This window comes from Staurois parvus, unplaced genomic scaffold (assembly GCF_062004578.1).
Source record: "Staurois parvus isolate SC_StPar_1 unplaced genomic scaffold, SC_StPar_1.0 ptg000479l, whole genome shotgun sequence".
Taxonomy (NCBI): domain Eukaryota; kingdom Metazoa; phylum Chordata; class Amphibia; order Anura; family Ranidae; genus Staurois; species Staurois parvus.
This window is the reverse complement of record NW_028318275.1, coordinates 1,024,717-1,050,663: the sequence shown is the minus strand read 5'-3', so window position 1 is coordinate 1,050,663 and position 25,947 is coordinate 1,024,717. Positions and strand designations below refer to the sequence as shown.

Here is a 25,947-nt window from a genome sequence, read left to right as displayed (position 1 = left end):
TTGAGAAGTAAAGGCAATTTTTATTAACATTTAATTACAATATTACTTGTGTAGCAATTGCATATGCTATAATATTTTATTTGCCAATTTATTCCAAAAAAATTGAAGTGTAAAAAAAAATAAAATAAATATACAATTTTAAAAAGTCGGCGAAAGCCCTCAGCCCGCATGTAAACGCACACATGTACATACAAAGAATGTGTTGGATGTGACCACATAGGGAAACAATCACGTTACAGGTTAATGCTGCACATACTGGAGTGAAAGCAAGAACTCTAGAGCCACTGTTCAAATTTAACACTAAACTAATAACATGTAAATGCTTTTAAAGCTTCGCCTATGAAAAGTTATGGATACAAAAGTTTGTTATTTCACAGGCTTGCACAATTTTAAAGCTTGGCATGTCTAGTATCTATGTACTGGATGCCACTGCGTCTTCTATATTTGACAAAAAATTGGGTAATATATTGTGTCTGTGTACTAAACATATTTTTATATAAAAGTATATACATATTTTGATAGAATTTTTCTTTTTTACTATTCTTCAAGCCTAAAACATTTTAACATGTGTGTCTTTTTCTAACCCATAATGCTCTGGGAATCCTTTATTGTGGCTTAAAATGTTTATTTCTAAAACAAAAAGTGTATAAAAGTATATGAAAAAGCAGATATAAAACAGATTTTAAACTTATAAACAAGAATAAAATAAAACTGACTCAAAAACATTTGGTTTCCTTTTAAATCATAGTGCACTGCAGTTTTGTTTTTTCATGGATTAATTGTAAAAACCAATCAAAAAGCATTATATATAAAATATATACATCTAGAACTCTGTGACTCTATAACAAGTATGTGACTCACAATGTATTAAAGCAAAAACGTGAGACCCATCCAACTAGCATTTTCAGAAAAAGAAAACCCACAGATATCTCCCATAATGGGTTTTCTTTTAAAAGGCTCCTGTCCAAACAGAAATACAGAGGTTGCTATTGCTGACTGGTTTCCGAAGGTGCAAGCCTCTGAGTTAGTGTTGCAGCCATAATTATATAAAACCCCTGTATACATTCCTTTTAAAAGTGACCCTTTTACCTTGATACAAAAATAAAAAACACTGGTTTCCTGCAAAAGAAGTCTCTTAAAGCCCAATAAAAGATTCCGCTTTTCTTTCAATAATGCAGTCAGGCTACATAAACAGTAAAAAATTGGGGTGTCTAATTTTAGGAAGATTGAGCGCTGTTGACTGGAGCACTGCTGACCACTAGAGACCCAACTGATGTGGTCTGTGTTGAGCAGCGGTCCAGCTCTTCAGCCAGCACAGAGTATTTTAATCCTAATTGCAACAAATAGTACATGTAGCCTGTGTTACAGTTGTAATATAGGAACTTCAACTGGGCTTTATTACCTGTGTGTTCCACCTCCATTCTCCCAATGTATTGCATCAGATTACTGCTCTGTGGTTCCTCTCAGCCCCTACTTCATTATGGGAAACAGGAATGATGTGAGGGCCAGCAGAAGGAACCACAAAGAACTATCAGAAGAGTCAAATGCAGAAAATCCCCCAGGCAATGGTATCTCAGCAATACAGAAGGGAATGTCAGTGGAACTGAAAAAAAACAGGGAATGCTGGGACTTGTAGCCTTTCCATCGGAGTGGTACATTTCCCAGCCCTACAACACATGGACCTCAGTGTTTAATACAGCATGCACTACCTGCCTCGGTTAGTACAGAGTATCTGAGGAAAGCCTACACAGACGCCACGCCAGTGGCATGGTATTTGATAGTCTGGCTCTCCAACCCTCAGCTCAGCGATGCTCCCGTTCCGTTTGTTGTACCAGTGGATGATTACTCTCACCCTCGACACTGCTCTCCTATTGCTGCCATGTAAGTTTGGATATGTGTTGTACAATAAATTTGGTAAATTTTACTGATCCAGTGGCTTGGCTATTGTCTTTTGCGCGTACCACAGACCACCTCCCCCAAATCCCAAGCACTGGGAATTCTAGACTCATGTTCTGTGTCCCTCTCTTTTGTCTCATCACCGATTTGGCCTCAGGTTCCTCCATGTGGTTTGAGCTATCTACCTCGGACCTCCTGCCACCCTTATACTGCTATTTTACTTTAAGGCTTTGGACATTTGAACTCTATATTCAGTAGTTAATTGTGACCGCTTTGATAGTGTATTCTTTCGGCACCTGATATTCTTTTGTGTTTAATACAGCCTGGTTAAATGTTCATAAAACAATTGTTAGGACACAAAAATATAACAATTATTTATATCATTATGGATACAAGTAATTATGTATATCATTATGGATATGTATTGCATCTACAAAAGGTTATGGTGCAGTGTGCCTTTTTTCAAATTTCGATTTTACAGCTCTTAACCAGGAGAACACTCCAGAACAAAAATTTAAAATATTGCAGCTTACCACTCCTTAGATGTGGTGGCTACACCAGTTTTGATTCTATCAGTTTTTTCCCTTTATCTTCACCTGATGGTTCTACCAGGAACACACATCCTGTCCTAGGGCAACAACATAGTTTCTATTGAGAAGTAGCACTGTCACCCTAGTGCAGGGCAACACAACATCTTGGCTTCTCCATAACATGGAGGGGAAGTGGGTATTCTGCAGACTACAGCGAGAGCTGGGAGCAATGTAATGTATGGCTGCAAAGCAGGAAGTTACATCTCCACAACTGTGCAGCACAGGTATAGAATATAGGAAGTTACATCTTGCAAGATTTGAGGTAGGATCAACAGAAATTGCTTTAAACTTCTCATACAGATGTAACAAAACAGGTAATAGCAAATTTAACAGACCAAAATGAAGAAAATTAGAGACGATCATTGTTCGGTTTACACAGTATTATTATACAGGATTTATATAGTGCCAACAGTTTACTCAGCGCTTTACAATATAACGGGAGACAATACAGCAACAATACAGTTCAATACAAGAGGGATAGGAGGGCCCTGCTCCTTGGAGCTTACAATCTAGGAGGGAGGGGTTAGTGGTACAAAAGGTAGTAACTGTGGGGGATGGACTGGTTGGAAAAGTAGAAGATTCCATTATTAGCTGAGGGCAGGATAGGCTTCCTTGAAGAGATAGGTTTTCAGAGATCTCCTAAAAGTGAGCAGAGTAGGCGATAGTCTGATAAATTGGGGTAGAGAGTTCCAGAGGATGGAGGAAGCTCTGGAAAAGTCCTGGAGACGAGCATGGGAGGAGGAGACAAAGGAGCTAGAGAGCAGGAGGTCTTGTGAGGGGCGGAGGGGACGGTTTGGGTGATATTTGGAGACAAGATCGTTGATGAATTTGGGGCAGAGTTATAAATGGCTTTATACGTACACACACGTATACAGATGATTTAACTATAGAAAACAACACTAAGGGCTCCTTCACACAGCCATTTAGCTGCATACATTGGATTTCTGCAGCAAGAATTAGTAGATTCTTGCCATTGGAATGACAGGTACCCACAAATCGTGACAGCCACTTAGCCTATTTAAGCGAAAAACAGGCTGAGTAGCCACACACCACAGGGTTAACTGGGGTTAGGAACAGATGTCTGAGCCTGGACACAGCCCCTAACCACAGGTAACTGCTTGGTGTGCGGCTACATGTGAACTGTGGTGGCCACTGTCAGCCTGTCAATAGCTTATATAGGCTGAGCGGCCTCCTCTCTTCGCATGCACCTGTCATTCCAATCGCAAGGATCCAATGATTCTTGCTGATGGAATCTGGTTTATGCAGCTAAATGGTCATGTGTAGGAGGCCTTAAAAAAAACCCCAGTGTAGTCTAACACTGCCAAACTGAGGAATGGAAATTATGACTAACATTTAAGCAAGGTGTGACACTGACTGAACAATAACATATAAAAAATAGAAATATAGCAATCATTTCTTATAAAACAGGAATCCCGCAGGATAAATACTCAGCTACGACAGTACAAGAGCTTACAAGTCCTCTTTTTGGTGGTTGGTCTTGCGTCTGTACACAGCTTTTCTCTACATACAGTACAGTGTGGAGGTGCTCAGTGAAAGTGAAGGGGTGTCTGATGGGGTCACATACCTCATTAAAAGAAATCTCACCAGCCTCATAATCCAGATACACCCTGAACCTCCTAATGGAAATTTGTGATAGCTGTTCCAGACAAATGTCATGAGATAAGTCATAATTGCTATAAAACCTCATCAAACACAAGGACTTGTTATTAAATGCAATCCACGAAAAAGGTCCTAATCTGTCCATGCTGGAATAGCACATCCCTATCCCCCCACTCATTCTTTTAGAATCTCTACCTCCCAGTAATGTCGCCCTGAGAAAAATGTCCTAGTGCTTAACACCTAAGGAAGCTGCTGGAATCTGTTTGGCAATCCTGGGCAAATCTGCTTTTTATGGGTCCAGGATACAGTTTTCATGCCATCTGATATGCACAGATTACATCAAGTAATAGGTTGGCATGTTCTGGTGTACAAATGCAAAGATCTACAACTTTCTTAAAATCAGTCCAACCTGTGTGTAAAACTCCTTCGATCAGAGCACAACCTATATAGCTTCGAACGAGGTGATGAAAACCAAGCTTATGAAAGATCTCTCTGTCCTTTTCCCACTCCAATGCAATTTTTTTTGTCTGTATGTGTGTCAGCAGTTTGGATATGGAAAAATGTCACCAGCACACCGAGGATCACCACTATGGGTCCAAAAGTTTTAATGAACGATCACATAGTTACAGCAAGGCAACGTTTAGGAGTCTCGCAGGACCCCTTCATCAGGCATGTGACTGTGATGAAGGGGCTTTTGCCTTGCTGTAACTATGTGATCATTCATTAAAACTTTTGGACCCATATTGGTGATCCATGGTGTGCTGGTGACATTTTCCCTTGGTGATTCTGTTCGGTTCCAGCTGACAATCACTGCAGCATCCATTTATACACACAGCCATTTTTAACGCAAGAACGTGTGCGTTTGGATTGTACACTTGCAGTCTAGTGATTCAGACATGCCGCACTGCATCTCAAACTGTTGACCCATCCTGGACAGCTTGTCATGCCTTATTTCCAGGTATTGAATCACCTCAATAAATGGACGTACAGCCTGCTCTTCTTGTCTGGTGATTTCCCTCTGGACTTTATTCTCCAGATCTCTCAATTGTCTCCTGATGTCTTTAAAAACATTAGTCAAGCTCTCGGTTTTAGTAGCTAAGCTTTTCCTTAATCTTTCAAGGTAATCTTGAAGATCCTTTATTAACTCTTCATTTCCCTCCCTTAACTCCTGCATGACCTTTCCAATCCCTTTGCTTTCTAAGGCTCTAGTCAGTGGGTCCATCTAATTCCTTCTGTGTTCCTTACTCCAGAAAATCATAAAGGACAGGGTTGTCCATATTAACATAGAAGAGTTTATCCTCATAGACGGTGCATTTGTTGCGCTCTATGGAAAGCATGTTATATGTTCTGGTAACTTGCACTGAACGCTCAGCTGTTTAATCAGCTTTCTTGGGAAGACACTACTTAGTAGCAGCAGGTACGGAGTCTGGGTACAAACAGCGGGGCTGATCGCTGTTTCTGATTGTGCTGAGGGAGAGCAGAAACAATCCATTATTTTATGCAGATTTATGTTCCTCTGCAGGCCAGGACGGGGCTGAAATTCCTCTCTGCACTCAGGGCAGAAACAAACTCCTTGTCTTTCCGGTGTATGCAGCACACAAGCTATACAGCATAACAGGATCTGAAAACATCTCCAAAACACATGGAACATTTCAGCTCAGAGATCACATCAACAGAGGCCACTGCTGCTTGGAAGTTAGAGGACAAAAAAAGAGGGAACAACTGGATTCCAACACTCAGAGAAAAACAGGTTGCTACATTTAAACAAGCTCGGTTCCAAGTCACACACACTTAGCTATTTGTACACTGAAGTAAAAATACCAATTATGGTAATGCAGTCACACCATTTAACATGTAGCCTATGATATTAAAATATATTACAACACAGTGTACACAGGAATATACAGGCTGTAAACAGTAACAAGGTTTAAAAAAAAATTACATACATTCATCAGCTCAACTACAATAATGGTAAACTCGGGGGAAATTTTTTGGGGGGTTTTGGGTTCTGTTGGATTTTTATTGCTGCCTTATTTCCGATCACTGTCTGTTCTGTTGACAGAACCACTTTGTGCATTTAGAGCTCGTACACACCATGTGTGCATGAAAACTGATGGGAAATTTCAGTTTACATGTGCGTTTTAGTAAGTTTTTAAGCACGCTGACATCAGTTTTCATGCACGTCAGTTATGTGCCCTGTTCACACCGCAGTATTAGTGTCACATCAGCTTTTTTCTGTACAGAAAACTGCAAACACGTTGCAGATTCCTGTGCAGAAACATCTGCACATGATACCAGTGTTGTGATGTGAATAGGGCACATAAAGGACAATTGTTTTTTTTTGTGCCCTTGCAGAATGCGTGCTGAAAAACTGACATCTCTGCACACTGGTGTAAACAAAGCCTTACAGTTATACAACACTGTACAAGTGTACAACACTACTCAGCTAAAAAAGATCTCTCTGACAAATTTTAAAGGGTCGTCCTCTTCATCAGATACAGTCTCGGGCAGGGTGGTGTTTGATGAGTTTTTAGGAGGTGACTGTGTCAATTTTGGGCTGCAGGATGCTTCTGGAGGAGTCTGAGGTTTCTTGTCTCCATCTTTGTAGGATTCCACCTTATCCCCTTCTACAGAAGCTTCAGTTTCCGCTTCACTACCCCGATCCTTTTTGCTCTAAAGTAGAATCAAAATTATAGTTGGCATAAAGGCAGTGTGGAATTTCTTTTCTAAGTGTCTGGTATTAAACACAGTGAGGGGAATTTATCAAAATTTGAGCAGTCAGAATCTGGAGCAGCTGTACACAGCAATCCATCAGCTTCTATCATATATTTTCAAAGCTTAAAGTGTAAGTAAAGTCTACATATACGACTGCTTAAAACTGTTTCCTCCTTCCTCCTATCCATGCTGTATATTGTTCGTACAAAAAGATGCTTGTAAATACCTTTTTTTTTAATCCATTCTGGTTCAGTCCCGTGATGCAGAAGCTCCGGCTACCCTGTGTCAAAGAGTGGCAGATACAGAGGAGAGGAAGGACTGCTGACAATGGAGGAGCAATGGAAACTGGTTGCTGATGTCCAAGGTAGAAGGGGGAAGCAGCGTTTTTAAGAAGTCTTATATGTAGCCTTTACTTTCACTTTAACTGAACAAGTTAAGATAGAAGCTGACTTATTGCCATGCACAACTACTCCAGATTCTGTCTGCTCCAGTTTTCATAAATTTCCTCCAATGTAGGATTCCCTAAACATCTATAAAGGGTTCTTCATTTTATTTTATTTTTTTTTTTTTTAAGGACCCTGTTCCTAAACTACTGGTATCAACAACAATCTTCAAATAGGAATATATGACAAATTACTTTTTTCTGCTCATTCAATGTAAATATTGAAGCCATTATAATATTGAACAGGCCTAACGCTGCTGCTGGGCACTACCATCTTAGATGTGACATAAGCAGCCCCCGGTTGACTTAGAGCTGTCACTCAAATGATGCACTGTTATATTTCATCACTAATATTTTTTACGTTTGAGTCTCACTAAACAGCATGTTATTTATATGATGAGAGGTCAGAGAGGCAGAGACAGTAATAGGAGCTCACTCACAGCAGAACACTGAATCATGCCAGCAAAGTCACCCCTTCCACTCTGCAAACATTACAATTAGTTCCTGCTTTTTTTACATTTTTTTTGTGCTACTCTGCTTCTACTGGCACTTCTGTTTTATTATTTTATGGCTGCACAGATAATAAATAGTTCATCTTGACTGAAATCATAAAATTTGCTAAGATGTTGCAGGCTCCTCTTGTCTGCCTTTGTACAGTAGCAGCAAGGAGTGGGACGATAAAGACAGGAAAGGACACTTCCAGGAAATGATCAGATTCCTTCTAAAGGGCAACAACATAGGGAAAAAAAAACTAAAATTATTTTTTAAAGAGTGGTAAACACGAAAGTGCCTTTTATCGTGTACTGCTGCGATGCTTTCATCTCATAAATGAGGTCTGATTTCAGAGCTTCTTTAACCACTTTTTTTACAAAGTGCCCCTTTTTTGCTATTTTTTTTTATATTTTTCACAATCTACATTTTTTGCTGGAAATTAATTTAAATTATATATTTTCTGAAAGCAGGGGCATTTGCATTTTCTTAATGTCGCACAACAACTGCATCAACTTTTTATCAAATGCATTTTCTTTAGAAAAAAAAGCTAAAATGAATTTGAGTGCAAAAAGAACTTCATACCCAATTTTTATTAAACTATAAAAGATGGTAAATAGATACCAAACATTCCAAATTGCATGCACCCATGAAATGGCAGAAAACTATGGTAAAAAGTTGTCCATAAAAAAAGCATTTTCAACTTATCAGTTTAGAGTTAACCAATAATTATGGCCCTAGGATTGCTGCTCCCACTCTAACATTCAGGATGATACTTCACGTGTGACACAATTTATGTTTACAACTAAAGAGGAAGAGGGTCCTACATGTCACATGACTGGCCAAATGAAATCAGGAACAAAAAGGATAACATTGTGAGGCCTCAAGGAGGTTAGGAGGGTGCAGAGTTCAAGAATGTTTGCTTGCCCTAAAATACCTAGCATTTAATAATACTTAAAGCAGAGTTCCACCGAAAAGTAGAAGCACTGCTTGTTTGCCTCCTCCCCTGCCATATTTGGCACCTTTTGGGGGGAGCAGATACCTGGTTTTGACAGGTACCCGCTCCCATTTACGGCTCAGTTCGCCACGGCAAAGTGAGCTGGAAATTCAGCCCTCCCCCTCCTTCCTCCCACAGTCTCCTGGGAACTTTCAGAGGTCCCAGAAGACTGCTGGACCAATCAGGTTGCGCAGTGCGACTCGCGCATGCGCAGTGGCCACCCGGCTGTGAAGCTGCAAGCTGTCACAGCCGGGTGCCCACAGTTGAGATGCCAGCACCGGGGAGAAAAGAAGGAGAGAAGGGACGGCGTGGGTGAGCACATCGCTGAACCCTGGGACAGGTGAGTGTATGTTTATTAAAAGTCAGCAGCTACAGTTTTTGCAGCTGCTGACTCTTAATAAACACAAAAACAGCTGGAACTCCGCTTTAATACTTTGTCTCTCTAGAAATAACCAAAAGACCACTCGTCACACAGCCTTTGATTAATTCTGCTTTAGTTAAATCTACAATCAGTCACACAGTACGGTAACTAGGTAATTGGCTTTGTATCATTTTAGATCTGCAATAGAAAAAAAAAAAAAAAGCCTTTCAGCCTATTTGCTTCACTCATATGTTACTTTTATTATAAACCATTACCTTGTTTAAAATCTGAAGTGCATAGTCAACCAATTCTTTTTCATTCATACAGTAAACTGTTGACTTTCTGGGAGACCTGGACATACAATACAAAAATAAAATGCAATTAGTTTTTTTTAACCCCTCCTTGCTCCATTGTCACACAAAAAAAAGAACACATCCCTGCCTTTAAAATGACCCTGTCACTAGACCACTCAACCAGAAGCTATCATACGATTATAGGTGCATTTAACATATTTTATACATGTTATCTACAGGGGTTAGACAAAAAAATGGAAACACCACATGATTTGCAGGTGTGAAAGGGACCACATGCTTCTGTGTGATGAGACGCCTAGCTAAACAGATGGGAAGCTTCACTTTCGTCATTCACTGCATGCTCTGCTAGTAATACAGAGTTATGGCAGAGCTTACTGAGCTTCAAAGAGGGCAAATTGTTGGTGCCCGCTTAGTTGGTGCCTCTGTGGCGGAAGTTGTCAATTTATTTGCCGTGTCGCAAGGTACAGTATCAAAGGTTAAAAGGGCATAGTTTCCAAGAAAACGTCATCGAATAAGCATTCTCGACAGGGCCAACTGACTGAAAGAGACAAAAAAACATTGCGCAGGATTGTGATCCAGAATAAAAAAACTGCTGCAAAAGTGACTGCAGAGCTCAATCTCAGTCCCGTGAAGACAAAGCATCTTGTCCCTATGTTGAAGGGGACAAGGGCCTCTTCCCCACAATCCTTGGCAGTGGTTGGTGGGGGTCAGCTGAAGAGTCATCGGCTGTTAAGGATGCAGGCAGTCAACTTGCTGCCTGCTCCTTAACAACCAGCTATACACTGCTAAATGCCGGAAATACGCCGACACAAGAACAGAAAACGCTGGGGAAAACAAATGCTCAAATGAGCATTTTTTTTCCAGCATTTTTCGGGTGTTTTTTTAAAGTTCCTAGTGTGCATGGAGCTTTAAAATATTCATTGTTTCTATGCTTTCACCTGCAATTTGTAAGTTGGTAACAGGGTCACATTAAAGTCAATGCAGGGGGTAAATGTGTGGAAACATGAAGGGTACCTTAAGCCTGCCCAATAATCAAATGGCAAGGATTGAGAGTAGGCTTGAAGACACAACATGTCACTGGCAGTCTGGTAACACAAAAAAAGACTGTGGATTTAATATTACCAGGGGCACAGGCAAACATATTTACCCAAAGGTTTGGAGTTTACCTATACTAAACCATAGCAGCCAATCAAAGAACAGATTTTATTGGTATAACATGTGGCAGCCACAATTTTCTGGCGATAATGAGCTTATAAAATGAGGGCAACAAATAAACAAGCTTTGTTAAATATACTTGGCACAATAACTCCAAGATTGTGCAAACATAGAGTAACATGATGTGCCTGTGTGAACATTCTTTAGAAATGTGTGCTTAGGGTCCCCCGATAACAAGGCTGAGCTGCTGGAAGAGAGTTGGAGCCTCAGAATGACAGGAAAAAGAAAATGATGCATGGCTTGCCAACTGGCTGTATAAATGTCACCTTATTACAACCTAACCTCCTAGAGTTCCCTTAACTGCAGGTGGGGGGTGATGAGGATTATACAAGAAACATTTCCAATATCGAAGGTACCCTTTAACCACTTCTGTACCAGTCTGTACATATCATCCCCTCATTACCAGGCCAATTTTGTTGTGCTGTGATAGATTGATAATTACAATCATGTAAATTAATTTTATATCTGTTTTTGAGAAGAACAGAGCAATCTTTTGATGACATCTAATAATGACAGCGTTATTAGCTATTTTAGCTATACTTCTTTGAATCAAGAGTGCAGATCTTTCAGCCCTTTTGTGACCCATTTTCAGCTGATCGCGAGCTAAATCACACTGTTGGCCAATGTCACTTGGCCAGTCCAGGCGCTGGAAAGATCTTGACTTCAAAGTTGGGATTCATCCAGATGCCTGGACCAGCCCTTGGCTCAGCCTCTTAGCAAGTATTGAGAACCTGAGCCAGTCTCTCTCGCCCCTCCGCTCCAGTGAGCGCTGGAGGGACAGAGCAGAGTCAGTGACTGACAGTCACCACTCTCTGCTCAGAGTGGAGGGGAGAACTGAGTGATCAGTGGTGTTTTGATTGCTCAGTTTTCACTCTTAGAGTCAGCGGGGGACAGAAGCAGCATGGATCAATGCTTCATCCACCTAGGTGAATATAAATGTTTATTTTTTTTTCAAAACCCATACTTCTATTTTTACTACTGTAGCACTACTAACTTAGGGATTGCTGATGAACTGGGGTCCCCCTATGGTCCCGCACAGCCAGTCACTTAGCATTTCCCACACAAGCTTTCAGCCGTACGCAGAAATCAGTCCTTGAGCGTTTGTTTTGTTATTTTATTGAGGGGATTCGAATTTGGATAGGGTAAGGTAAGGGATAGGGTGTATAGGATGCCCAAGAGAACCAAAATCTGAGGACAACTTCCTGAACTATTCACAAGCTTCTCTTCTTTGATGCAGTCTCTGTTGGAGTGCTACCCAGCAGCTCCTAGTTGTATCACCCCAGACCCTAGATGAACTCCTCTTCACCCAGCAATATGGAGACTTTCTTCCTGAGCAGGGGATCTGACTCCTGTTCCTTTAAATAAGGTGCACAGTCACTAGCAGAGAGCTAATCTGATTTCCCACCAAAGTGATCCTTCCCCTACTCACCCATAGGGAGCAGGTGTACTCACTCAGATCTTCTCCTGTACCGCTTGCGGGATGGCTGTTGCTACCAGGCCTATAAGCTCGGCTGCTCCATCCCTGCCATACAGGTGGTTCTCACTAAGGGGGCCCATGAGTCCGAAGTTTTCCTCCTTTCCAGCTCCAAGCAGGCCCCATCACACAAGGCCTCCTGGTTGCCTTCCTCCTCCAGCCTCACATCTTCCCGCTCCACACTCCTCTCCCGCCACTGAGCAGGCTTTTCCATTTTAAGGGGGTCCTAGTCCCATTGCCAAGCCTTTTGTTGGGGATTGGCTGAGGTTCCTCATGAGTGTAGCCAGCCACTCCTCAGATCCACCAACTGCCTCCAAGGTCCTCCTCCGAAAGCCTCAGAGCAGGAGGCAATTCCAGAGGGGCTGGCCTGCAGAGTCTCTCAGCCCTGACCAGAATTTGACCCCCCTGGCTATCTCACCTGAGTAGCTAATCAGCTCTGAACTAACCATTTAGGATCTAGGAAAAAAAACAAACAAAACAAAAAAACTGAAGTTCTGCCTGTCGTAGTAAAATGCCAGGACAGTACATACGCCCCAAAATTGTTTAGGATGTAGTGTATACAGTGCAGCAGAATGAGGGGGTCAAGACAAGGTAATGCACAAATTAGCTTGCAGATTTCAGTGGTCACCTTATGGTGGTACCTGGTAGTGAGTGCCTCTTTAAATACTGGTAGTCAATGATGCGTGCCCCCTGAAATGGTGGTAATGAATGATGATTGCCCCATAACGGTTTGTGGTCAGTGATGCTTTTGTCCCCATAGCACGGATCGCCAGTGTGCTCCTTTGTGATTAATCTGCTCCCTTGCTGCTGTGTGTCCTCTTGATGGTCAATGTGCCCCCTTTGTGATTAGTGAGCCCTTTTTTTATTGGTGGTCAGTGGGAGCAGTTACTTACAAAGGAAGTTGCAATCAGCAGCAGAGGCAGAAGGTGAGGCTGTGTTTACGTTTGTTTACATGTGTAAATGCAGTGACTGGTTCACACAGATCGCAAGGCACAAAGCTACTCTGCCTTAGTCTGTGTATTTTGCCTTGGATCAGCGCTGTCTGACAGCTTGATCACAGGAATTCAAAGGGTCCATTGGCCATCTATGTTTTCTATTGAGTTTGATAACCTGTAATTTTTTTTTTTTAAACCATGGCATGATATTAAGGTGGTAAAACTACATGGTGATTGTTCAAGAAAATAGCAAGTCAAGTCTTACCTGTACTTCCTTTTCTTCACATCTCTTGTAAGTGGTTTCTTTGTATGTGCTTTGTCTTCCATCATCCATTGTGGTAGGACCCTTTTTTTTGCCTTGGACTCATTGCCTTCCATTACACTAGGGCATTCACATATAACGATATTCAATGATTTGCAGTCCGTTACACTGCAAGTAATAAAGATGTACGCCATAAATAGATGACATTTAGCTTGCTAAAAAACTGTGTATCATAAACCATTATTTTTTTATATAAAAATACCATTTTCACCTTCTTCAAAAGATTAAAAAACTGTTTTATTTATGTTACCCCTCCTTACTGCAAATCCATTGAGGATGCTTCTTTTTATCACGCTAACAGTTGCACACTGACATCATTGCCATACGAATCAAGACCAGTAGTGCCGCACTGTAAGAACACCAAAGGCTCTCTCTCAACCCAGGTAATGGAGAGAATAAGAGAGCTTTAGCTGCCAGTGGGAACAAGGGATGAAGTATTACAACTTATTCATCATCCCTTAGACTTCTTATTACTGTTTACAGGATTTATATAGCGCCAACAGTTTTCGCAGCACATTACAATATAAAGGGAGACAGTACAGTCATTGGACCTTACAATCTAATAGGGTGAGGCAAGTGCTACAAAAGGTAATAACTGTGAGGGATGAGCGGACGGAAAAATTAAAAGTATAGTTGTCAGTTGGAGGTGGGATAGGCTTCCCAGAAGAGAAGTTTTCAGATTGCCTAAAGGTGGACAAGGGAGTAGGAGATAGGTGGACAGATTAAGGTAGAGAGTTCCAGAAGATGGGAGAGGCTTGGATGAAGTCCTGAAGACTAGCAGGAGAGAAGATGATAGTTCGAGATCTGGAGGTCTTGGGAGGAGCAGAGAGGACAGTTTTGGAGATATTTTGTGACAAGACTGGTGATGTAGCTCAGGGTAGAGTTGTGATTGGCTTTGTATGATGTTGTTAGTATTTTGAATTTAAGCCGTGGGCAATCAGAAGTCAGGGGAGGGATTTGCAGAGGAATGGCACACACTGAGTGGTTAGTAAAGTAAAGGAGTATGGCAGCAGCATTCATGATTGAAGGGGTGGGGTAGCCTGCGTACAGGTAGGCCTTCAAGACGGGAGTTAAAATAGTCAAGACAAGAAATAACAAGGGAGAGAATGAGTAGCTTGGTGCTTTCATTAGTTAAAAAGGAGTGACTTTTTTTTTTCAGATATTACGGAAGTGAAGTCTACAAGCTTTTGACAGTTAGTGGATTAGGGGCTGTAAGGATAGGTCAGAACAGCATTAGATCTGGTACCCTGGCATGAGGGGAGGGACTGATAGTTGTATTATTGATCTAGATGGAAAAGTCAGGGAGGTGGGAATGCTGGTTTTAGAGAGATTTAGTTTGAGGAAATGGTGTGACATCCATACCGATACGTCAGTAATGCAAGATGAGACTGAAGGAGTGAAGTGATGAGTAGAGAGATAGATTGGATGTCATCGGCGTATAGATGGTATTGAAAGCCATGTGAGGCTATCAAGTGACCAAAAGAGAAGGTATAGAGAAGAGAAGGGGTCCAAGTACAGAGCCTTGGGGGACCCCTACAGAAAAGGGAAGTGGAGAGGAGACAGATTCTTAGGTAACACTGAAAAACTGCTGTGATAGATAACAGAACCAGGAAAGAGCAGAATCTTGGAAACCAAGGGAGTGGAGTTTATAGAGGAGGAGAAGGTGGTCAACAGTATCAAAGGCCACAGAAAGATCTAGTAGTAAGAGTTAAAATGAAATTAAACTTAAAATTGTTAAAACCTCTGACAGGTAGGGTTTCTGACAGAAAAGACCCTAGTGATTTCTTCTATTATAAATGCTTCTCTCTGCCTGTAAGTGCTAATGTACACTAAGCCATGCATTGGCAGCTCAGAGAACATTTGCAGCATCACTCTGTGCCGTGACAAAGTGACTCCTGTATGCATGTATGGGAGTGACATCATTGCTACCTGGCTAATCAATCAGTCAAACAGAGTGAACCTGGAAGGAAGACTGGGAGGAGGTGGAAGCACCCAGGACCAGCAGGAGCACTGAGGGCTTGATTTCTCAGGCAAGTCAAACTTATGGCACATTATGGCATATTCCCCCCCTGGGGTGACCTTCTTTAAAAAACATATGTATATATAGTGCAGTGTAATTCCGTTTTACCAAGCATTTAGCTACTGGGGAAAACTGACTGGAAGAGTAACTTTTGATTAAAGAGGAACTTTACCCCTTTTTCCTTTTCAATCCCTGCTTACCTTTATCACTGGGTTATGTTCAATAAACATTCTTACACTCCAGAGAATCCAGCTTTGTTCTACTGCGATCCACCACTGCACGCTGGGTCCTGTGCCACCATCTTCATCTCTGACATCATTGGGAATCGGCTGTCTGTTCTGCGTTCCTGCAGCTGCCCTCCTGATGACGTGGTGTGAGGTCCTTCCTCCAATCACTGTTCACTGTGCAACCTTGTTTCTACAGGATGCTGGGATATGTGATGTGGATAGAAAGCATCAAGAGCCCTGGTGAATATAGGGGCAGGGGATGTCTATGAACGAAAAAAAGGAAAGTGAACACACACCAAAAAAGTCAGGTTTTTTTATTTTTTTAAGCCCATCTGTGGGAAATCTGAAAGTTCTCCCTTACTGCGCCCGCACTGCGATAACAGTTTGTTTAGGTCTAGGAGAGTGAAAAAACACTCCATCCTCTGCTTCCACGGTGGACTGTCCCTCACTGTCCAGTACAGAACTATGGACCCTACATCCGCTTGATGACATCAGAGGATCTTAGCGTAGGGGAGAAGATGCTGTGGAGACAGGCCTAGTAGTGAGGAAGAGCGCAGGATCATAAGTAAATAAAGTTTTCTATGCCCTCTAGAATTAAATGAGCAGTTAACCCTTGCAAACCCACTGCAAGAGATCATTTTCAAATTTCCTGTAGTTGGGCTTTAAGCTGGAAATACAGTAAGCAGTTCATCTTTCTAATTGGTGTCAAGTTGATGTTTTTATTTGACCACAGTGATTAGAAAATTTGAAGGAACGGGATAGAAAATTCACTCCAAAATCAAAATGTTAAAAAAGAGCTCCAGTACCCCCCCCCCCCCCCAAAAAAAAGAAAAAAATTTAAAGTCAGCTACAAATATAGTAGCTACTGACTTTTAATAAAAGGACACTTAGCTGTCCAAGGATCCAGCAATGGTGCCGCATCTTAGGTAAGGGAAAATGGCAGTGAAGCATTGCGGCCTCACAGCCGGTTTCCTACTGCGCATGCACAAGCTGCACTTTGTAAATGGTCCCGCAGTCTTCTGGGACCTGTGATGTGTCCCAGAAGGCTGCTGAGGGAAGGAGGAGGGGTTGAAAAATCTGTTCAGATCAACACAGCAATCTGACCGGAAGTGGGAACCGGTCAAAACCAGGTACCTGCTCCACCCAAAAAAATTTCCAAACACAGCAGTGGAGAATGCAAACAAGCAGAACTTCCCCTTTAAGGTGAAGTTCCGCTTTAAAGTATTACTAAAGACAAAACTTGTTTTTAAATTTGGATAGAGTGGTGAGAGACTGATTCACCTGTCAAGTTTTTATTGATGTCTGTGTCCCCATTAGGGAGATGATTCACCCTCTCTATTTGTCCTTTTTACAGTTATCGAAAGTAAAAGTAAGGCCTTGTGCATAGTGGAACGTTTTTCTGCTAGCAGTAGAAAATCGTATGTAAACATGGTACTACATTTATTCATTTCATTGACCAGAGTGCTTGCCACTGAAATAACGTTTTTATTGCGTTTAGCGATTTTTGGACAAAACGTTCCTCTCCTGAGTGCTGAAGAATCGTTTCACTGGCCCTAAACATTGCTGCTGTTAAACTCTGATAAAAGTCTATGTGTGCATGGACACGCAGGCCTTTATTGAGTTGTGTTCAGGGGCTTTGGCAAAAAAAAAAAAAAAAAAAAAAGCTCTTGAACTCACGTTTATGAGCAGCAATGTACATGATGCCTAAAAGTTCATAAATTTTGTGTTGTCCCCAGAACAGTAGAAGGAAAATCTTCCAAAGAGGACACTAGTTCTGGTGACAACCAGGGATTCCCTCGCTTTGGAGGGATTTCCTCTCACAGGACAGGAGTTGAAGAGAAATTTCCACAATGGAACACGGATGACAAAACAAAAATGACAGGGGTTATAACCCTCCCTTACACTATCCAAAATGAAAAAACGTCATTAATTCTACTTTAACCACTTGGCAACTGCGCTATAGCCGAATGACGACTACAGCGCGGTTGTCCAGTTCTAGGTGGGCGTCCTCTCAGAACGCGCTCTCCCGCGCACACGGCGATCTCCGTGATTGCTGTGTCCGTAAACACAGCTGATCACATGATGAGGTAAAAGGCTAATCACAGCGGTGTCTTTTACCATGTGATCAGCTGTGTCCAATGACACAGCAGATCACCGGGTAAATGCGGTTGTCGGCTGCACTTTCCTCACGCTGTTACAGCATGAGGAAAGTACTACCGACAATGGGTAATTGTCAGAAAACCGATTGGCACTCATCATCAGGGCACTGATGATCAGTGCCCCCCACAAGTGCCAAGCAGTGCCTCCCACCTGTGCCCAGCAGTGTCACCAGTCAGTGCTGCCTATCAGTGCAGCCCCATCAATGCATATCAGTGAAGGAGAAAAATTACCTGTTTGCAAAATGTTATAATAGAAACAAAGAAAAACATTTTTTTCCCAATTTGTTGCTCTTGTTTATAGCGCAAAAAATAAAACACCCAGCAGCGATTAAATACCACCAAAAGAAAGCTCTATTTGTGTGAAAAAAATTATAAAAATTTCATATGGGTACAGTGTTGCATGACCGCGCAATTGTCACCCAAAGTGCGACAGAGCTGAAAGCTGAAAATTGGCCTGTGCACGAAGGGGGTATAAGTGCCCTGTAGGTAAGTGGTTAAAAGCAAATGTTTCTGATGTAAATTTCAATGATATTCGTCATGTTACTGCCTATACTGATGAGAACTTCTGTTTAAAAATCTACCAGTACATTGCCAGCTTTGGATTGTGGAGGGAAGAGTCACAATGGTGAAAAGTGTTTTTTTTTCAATGTGAAAAAAATCCCTGTACTCCTTACACTGCTCAGTACAATAATACCCTAAAAACTGATTTTAAAATAGCTGGAGGAGCAGCACCCAACGAGCAGGAGGAAAGTCTGCTGGATTCAAATATATAAGCAAATGGCCAGGCAGACTCCACCTAAAATTGAAATACCACTATAGGCTAGGTCAGTGTTTCTAAATCTTTTTTCAGTGAAGGCACCCTTTAAAATACTGTACAATCTCGAGAAACCCTTTAAAATTCTGCACAATCTTGAGGAACCCATTACAAAATGTAAAAAAAACTAAACTAATAGTTTTTCAGATCATAGCAACATCTGTACATGTGGTTCACCCAACATCAGAGGTCATTTATTCTTCCAAAGCAAATACACCTTTGGACACTGGTGCTAACTAGTGTTTCATTGTGCCTCTTCTCCCTCAGTTTCTCCCCCTCAATCAGCAAATGTGACCCCTGTGCTGACAGAGAGGGGCAAGCAGGGATGCTGTGCAGATGCCCGATGTCCTTCCAACAAATGATGACATCGTTGTCTTTTTATGTCGACAGCTAGAAAGGTATAATGGTGCACAATGAAAACCTGGGGCTTTATTAACCACTTGACCTCCAGAGGATTTACCCCCCTTAATGACCAGGTCTCTTTTTGCTACTCGGTGCTGCACTAATTCAACTGATAATTGCGCGGTCATGCAATGCTGCACCCAAACAAAATTTACGTCCTTTTTTTCACACAAATAGAGCTTTCTTTCGGTGGTATTTGATCACCTGTGCGCTATTTTTCATGCTATAAACAAAAAAAAGGCCAAACATTTTGAAGAAAAACAATATTTTTTACTTTCAGCTATAAAAAATATATAGTAAACTCAAGTTGGTTATAAATTTAGGCCAAAATGTATTCTGCTCCATGTTTTTGGTAAAAAAAATCCCAATAAGTGTATATTGATTGCTTTGTGTGAAAGTTATAGCGTCTACAAACTATGGTATAGATCAGGGGTGGGCAAACTTTTTGACTTGAGGGCCGCAATGGGTTCATATATTGGACCCGGGGGCCGGACCAAGAGTAGATGAATTATGTGTATGTGTCATCCATAGTAAGTATAGTAATATTCCCCCATAGTGAGCATAGTAATTCATCCCCCATATAGTAATTCATTCCCCCATATAGTAATTCATTCCCCCATATAGTAATTCATCCCCCCTATAGTAATTCATCCCCCCTATAGTAATTCATCCCCCATATAGTAATTCATCCCCCATAGTAATTCATCCCCCATATAGTAATTCATCCCCCATATTAAGTCCCCAAGTCCCCCGTGTCAATTCACTTACCTTTGCTCCGCGCGTTCCTCTCACCGTGTCCCGCGCCGTTCCGGTGTAGTATGAAAATCTGTCTCCTATGAGGATCTGTCCCCCTCGACGTATCTGCGCATGTGCCAGTTTCAGGCATTAGCAGCCGATCGGCGATCTCCAGCACATGCGCAGATACGTCGAGGGGGACAGATCCTCATAGGAGACAGATTTTCATGCTACACCGGTCTTCAGGGCGGACTGTGAGAGGAGCCTAGCTCCGCGGGCCGGATTAAAAGGTCCGCCGGGCCGTAGTTTGCCCATTGCTGGTATAGATACTGCAATTTACGCCATATTTTTGTTATACAGCGCTGCGCTAGTTTAACAGACAATTGCGCGGTCATACAATATGGTACATAAATGAAATTTACATCCTTTATTTCCCCACAAATTGAGCTTTCTTTCGGTGGTATTTGATCGCCTGTGCGGTTTTTATTTTTTACACTATAAAAAAAAAGGCTGACAATTTTGAGGAAAAAAAAAAACAATATTTTGGACTTTTTGCTATAAACATGTCCAGTAAAAAAAAAATGTAAAATTAAATTTAGTCATAAATTTCTGCCAAAATGCATTCTGCGATGTCTTTGCTAAAAAAAAAAACCCAATACGTGTAAATTAATTGGTTTACGTGAAAGTTATAGCGTTTACAAATGGCGGGAAAGATACTGGGATTTCTAGGTTTTTTTAAACTAATAATGGCGGCGATCAGTGACTTATGGTGGCGATCAGCGACTTATGGCGGGACTGCAGCGGACATTCTGACACTGGGGGGGGTACTGATTTGAGGTCACTGACATCACCAGTGACACCAGTACAGTGATCAGTGAAAAAAAAAAAAAAAAAAACACTGACACTGTACTAATGGCACTGGGGAGGAAGGGGTTAAGTTTATTTTGCAGGGAAGGGTTATTTGTGTGAGGGGAGTGTTTTACTAGGGGGCAGGGGTGTGTGCTGGACGGGGACAGGCTGATCGAGAGAGAGAAACTCTTCTGTCTCAATCAGCTTGTTCTTGAGCTGTCAGGGAAGTGACAGAAAGCACAGCTACTGCAGCTGTGCTCTCTGTCACTGATTGCCGCCAGGAGATAGCCGGTAAGGACTGGCTGTGACCCGGCGACTGACGCCCGTGGCTGTGATCGGCGAGACAGGTAGGGCGGCAGCGCGCCTCGCGTGTGCTCCCTACCTGTTTTAAAACGTGGTTCTGCCTGCCCCTGCCGCCGTATTTCTACAGTGGCAGGGTGGCAAGTGGTTAAACTACAAGGCAGGCTTGATCCACCTGCTGGCTTGTATACAGTTTTTGGGCATTTTGGTTTTAGGCATTTTGCTTAGGCACGCTAGTTGAAAAAGGTTGGGCATGCTCGCAAAATTACATATGTATGCGTTCCTGACCTGAAGGTGTTGCTCCTTAGCACCTCTACGCATTGGCAAATGCGGCACTTTTCACGCACGTCAAATCACATTTCCAGAGGGTACAGCAGCTCATTCAAATAGGCTGCTGTACCTGCGACATGTGCCTGCAAAAACGCCACACAAATGTGAACCTTTAGGTTGTCAGAACATTTGCAGCTCATTAACCGCTTGCCCGCCACCCTATAGAAGAAATACAACTACAGGACGGCAGGGCTGCGCAAAATTATGTATATATACACGTGATTTTGCATTTCCAGGCAGAGGGTGCGCGCGCCCTACCCACGCTGCCATTGGTGGGCTCAGCTGTCGATCACTGGGTCCCAGCTGGTGATTCCCCGCTGCACCTGGTGATCACTGACAGGGGAGAGGTCTGTATGTAAACAGTACAGATCTCTCCCATCAGCTCCAGCACGCTGCTTTGTATTGCTCTGCATAGCAGATACATATCAATACAAAGCAGCATGCTGACACAGTAAACCACACACACAGCACACAGTTAACCCTTTGATCGCCCCACATGTTAACCCGTGACCACTATATCCACCCTTCTTTTCAATAACAGTCATAAGCCTTCCATTCACGGAGTCTGTCAGTTTCTTGATCTGTTGACAATCAACTTTTTGTGCAGCAGCAACCACAGCCTCCCAGACACTATTCAGAGTGGTGTACTGTTTTCCTTCACTGTAAATCTCCCATTTACCCCTTCCTGCCCAGTGTAATTAGTACAGTGTCAGTGCTTTTTATTAGCACTGATCACTGTATTAGTGTCACTGGGGATGTCAGTGACAATTTGTCAGTTCCCCCCGCCATAGTCCCGCTATAAGACGCTGATCGCCGCCATTACTATTAAAAAAAAAAAAAAAATCCAGTATCTATACAGCTATTTGTAGACGCTATAACCTTCATGTAAACCAATTAATTTACAGAATACATTTTGGCCTAAATTTATAACGAAATTTGATTTTTTACTGGACATGTTTAACCACTTGCCTACCGGGCACTTATACCCCCTTCCTGATCAGGCCAATTTTCAGTGTTGTCGCATTTTGAATGACAATTGCTTGGTCATGCAACATTGTACCCATATGAAATTTTTATAATTTTTTTCACACAAATGGAGCTTTCTTTTCGTGGTATTTACTTGCCGCTGGGTGTTTTATTTTTTGCACTATAAACAAAAATTTTGCAAAAAAATTTGCAAAAAAGTGTTTCTATTATAAAATTTTGCAAACAGGTAATTTTCTCCTTTACTGATGTGCGTTGATGAAGCTGCACTGATAGGCGGCACTGACTGACTAGTGGCACTGCTGGGCATTGGTGGGTGGCACTGATCATCAGTACCCTGATGATCGATGCAGATCCCTCCTCTGACAATTGCCGGTTCTTGGCAGTACTTTCCTTACGCTGTGACAGCATGAGGAAAGTGCAGCCAATAACCGGCAATTGCCCAGTGGTCAGTGTGTCATTGGACACGGCTGATCACGTGGTAAAAGGCCGGTGTGATTGGCCTTTTACCACATCACGTGATCAGCTGTGTCCGTAGGACACACCAATCACGGAGATAGCTGGGGGGCGCGCAGGGGAGCACGTTCTGGGAGGATGTCATATGACACCCTCCCAGAACTGGCCAGCCGCAGTGAAGCCGTCATTCGGCTATCTGCGGTCGGCAAGTGGTTAATAGCAAAAATATTGTTTTTTATCTGAAAACTGTCGGTCTTTTGTTTATAGCACAAAACATAAAAAAGGCAAAGGAGATCAAATACCACCGAAAGAAAGCTCCATTTGTGGGAAAAAAGGACATACATTTAATTTGGGTGCAGCAGTGCATGACCGCGTAATTGTCAGTTAAAGTAATGCAGCGCCTTGGAAAAAATGGCCTGGACAGGAATGGGGGGGATAAATCCTCTGGAGGGCAAGTAGTTAACCATTTGCCGCCCGACCTATGGCTGAATGGCGGGCGGCAAATGTCATCAGCGTTCCGGGTGGACGCCGTATGGCGCCCTCCCGCACATGTGCAGATTGCGCTCCTGCAGCGGCACGATCTGTCAACAGCCGTGTACCTCGGACACGGCCGATGACAGATCTGAGTATCAGCCCTGTTGCCGGTACCATGTGACCTGCTGTGACCAATCACAGCAGGTCACATGACAGTTGTATACAATGGATGGCTTCATTCATGCCATCCATTGTATACTACTGTCTAGCGGTGAATGGTCACAGCTAATCACATGCCATGTGATTAGCTGTGGCCAAATCACAGCTAAGCACTAAAAAAAAAAACCCTGAATGAATCGATGTCATTCAGGTAAATGCTTGCTTATAGCAAAGTAATTCTTTGCTATAAGCAAATTGTGTAAAAAAAAAAAAAAAAAAAATACTGATCACTTCCCCAAAGTAGTACAATGTTACTATGGTAACATTGTACTACTTTGGTTATTATTATTATTACATCAAGTTTATATAGCGCCAAAGGGTTTGCTCAGCGCTGTACAATAGGGGGGGGGGTGGGGGGGAGACAATACATGGCACAGTACAACAATAACAAACAACGTATGAGGGGTAAGAGGGCCCTACTCTTTCGAGCTTACAATCTAGGAGGGAGGGGGTAATGATACAGTAGGAAGTGGCTGAGGGGAATGAGGGGTGGGAGGAAAGAGGGAGAATGGCCGTTAGGTCAGGGTGGGGTAGGCTTCCCTGAAGAGATGGGTTTTGAGGGAGCGCCTGAATGTGAGGAGGGAAGGCGACAGTCTGATGGATTGGGGTAGTGAGTTCCAGAGGATGGGGGAGGACCTGGAGAAGTCTTGCAGTCGTGCATGGGAGGAGGAGACCAGGGAGCAGGATAGAAGGAGGTCCTGTGAGGAGCGAAGGGTACGGGTAGGGCGGTACTTGGGGATCAGGTTGGTGAGGTAGTCAGGGGCAGTGTTGTGAATGGCTTTGTAGGTCAGGGTTAGAAGTTTAAATTTGATGCGTTGGCCAATCAGGAGCCAGTGGAGGGAGAGGCAGAGGGGGGTGGCAGAGGTGGAGCGGGTGGTGAGCTGGATGAGTCTGGCCGCTGAGTTCAGGATGGTCTGGAGCGGGGAGAGCCTGCACTTGGGTAGGCCGGTGAGAAGAGAATTGCAGTAGTCAAGGCGTGAGATGATGAGGGAGTGTACTAGAAGTTTGGTGGTGTCAGGGGTGAGGGAGGAGCGTATCTTGGCAATGTTGCGGAGGTGGATCCTGCATGTGTTTGTGATTTGACATGAGGTTGGAAGGAGAGGTTCGAGTCAAGAATGACGCCAAGGACTTTGGCTTGCGGGAATGATAGTGGAGTTGTTGGTGATGATGGATAGGATGGGGGGGGGGGGAGATGGTTATAGTGAAATATGAAAAAAAATCTTTAAAAAAAAGAGAAAAAATGTAATAAAAAATAAAAAAATATAATTTTTTTTTTCATACTGTCACCAGTCAGTGTCCCTGATCACCACCATGCCAGTTATATGATGACGCTGTACTGCACTGGTGACAGTATGTAAAAAAAAAATAGTGAAACTAATTTTTCATTTTCCGAAAAATGACAAAAAAAATACAACTTCAAAAAACTCGCCATGCCTCTTATGAAGTACGTCGGACTGTCTACTCTGCAAAAAGGGGTCATTTGGCGGATTTCTGTACTATTCTGACATTCTTGGACCTCAAGAAATTAGATTGGCTGTCAGTACTTCAGGATTGATCAATATTCAGATATATTCCATAGTTTGTGAACTCTATAACTTTCCTACAAACTAAAAAATACATCCTAATTTGGGTTATTTTCACCAAAGACATATAGTAGAATACTTCTCGACCTAAATTTATGAAGAACAATTATTTATTTGCAAACTTTTATAACAGAAACAAAGAAAAACCTTTTTTTTTTCCAAAATTTTTGGTCTTTTTTTTGTTAATTTAGCAAAAAATAAAAACCCCAGCGGTGATTAAATACCACCAAAAGAAAGCTCTAGTTGTGTGAAGAAAATGATAAAATTTTAGTTTGGGTAGAATGTTGTATGACCGCGCAATTGTCATTCAAAGTGTGAGAGCGCTGAAAGCTGGCCTGGGCAGGAAGGGGGTAAAATTGCCCGGTATTGAATTGGTTAAAACAGGGTTTCTCAGCGAGGTTTCCTCCAGAGGTTGCTAGGGGTTCCATGAGCAATATCCACCTCTCAGATAGGTTCCCGCTGACACCATTGATATTTGTAGCTATCTATAAGGGGGTAATTGTTCTCATTGACCACAAGTGTAAGGAGCATTCTTCCCACTGACATCACACGAATTATCATGAGCTGTAGATACAGTCATTTTTGCAGGGGTTCCCCGAGATCAAAAAGTCATTTCAAGGGTCCTCTGTATTGAAAAGGTAGAGAAAGGCTGGGTTAAAGGATGCCTGTGAGATAACTGCTGACAGGCAGCTCACAAATATAACTACCCCTGTAGCCCTGAGGTAATGTCACTGTATGTTGGCAATGGGGGGTGCTAAGCTCTTGGTAACCCACAGGTCCACCTCATACGAAGCATGAATCATTACGCCCTTCATTGTCACTTTAGTTTTTTCATCCCAGCAGCTGCATCCTCTGATCGTCCTTCTAACCAGCCCAGCCCACGTGCTCCCCTCACCTGTATACAGCCACTTCCGCATTCCAGCCCCCTCTACTCTGCCACACCCTCTCCAGTCCTCGGAGGGCGCGGTGGATTCTGGGAAGACAATCTGTACCACTGAAATAAAGTTCACCATGCAACTAAACAA

General features: G+C 42.5%; 1 protein-coding gene across 2 annotated transcripts; it reads right to left on the bottom strand.

Annotated features, from left to right (window-relative positions):
* CYREN (cell cycle regulator of NHEJ) lies at positions 1-25,889 on the bottom strand. 2 transcript variants are annotated; one of them, XM_089689500.1, is made up of 5 exons: positions 25,818-25,889; positions 15,591-15,880; positions 13,314-13,478; positions 9,386-9,461; positions 1-6,779 (listed from the first exon to the last, which is right to left on the bottom strand). In XM_089689500.1, the coding sequence occupies exons 3-5, from the start codon at positions 13,424-13,426 to the stop codon at positions 6,549-6,551; spliced, it is 420 nt and encodes a 139-aa protein (XP_089545626.1). In that variant the 5' UTR covers positions 13,427-13,478; positions 15,591-15,880; positions 25,818-25,889; the 3' UTR covers positions 1-6,548. The 2 variants fall into 2 exon arrangements, with proteins under 2 accessions (XP_089545626.1, XP_089545627.1); XM_089689501.1 differs by having other exon boundaries at positions 15,627-15,880.
* Positions 25,890-25,947: the final 58 nt, after the last annotated feature.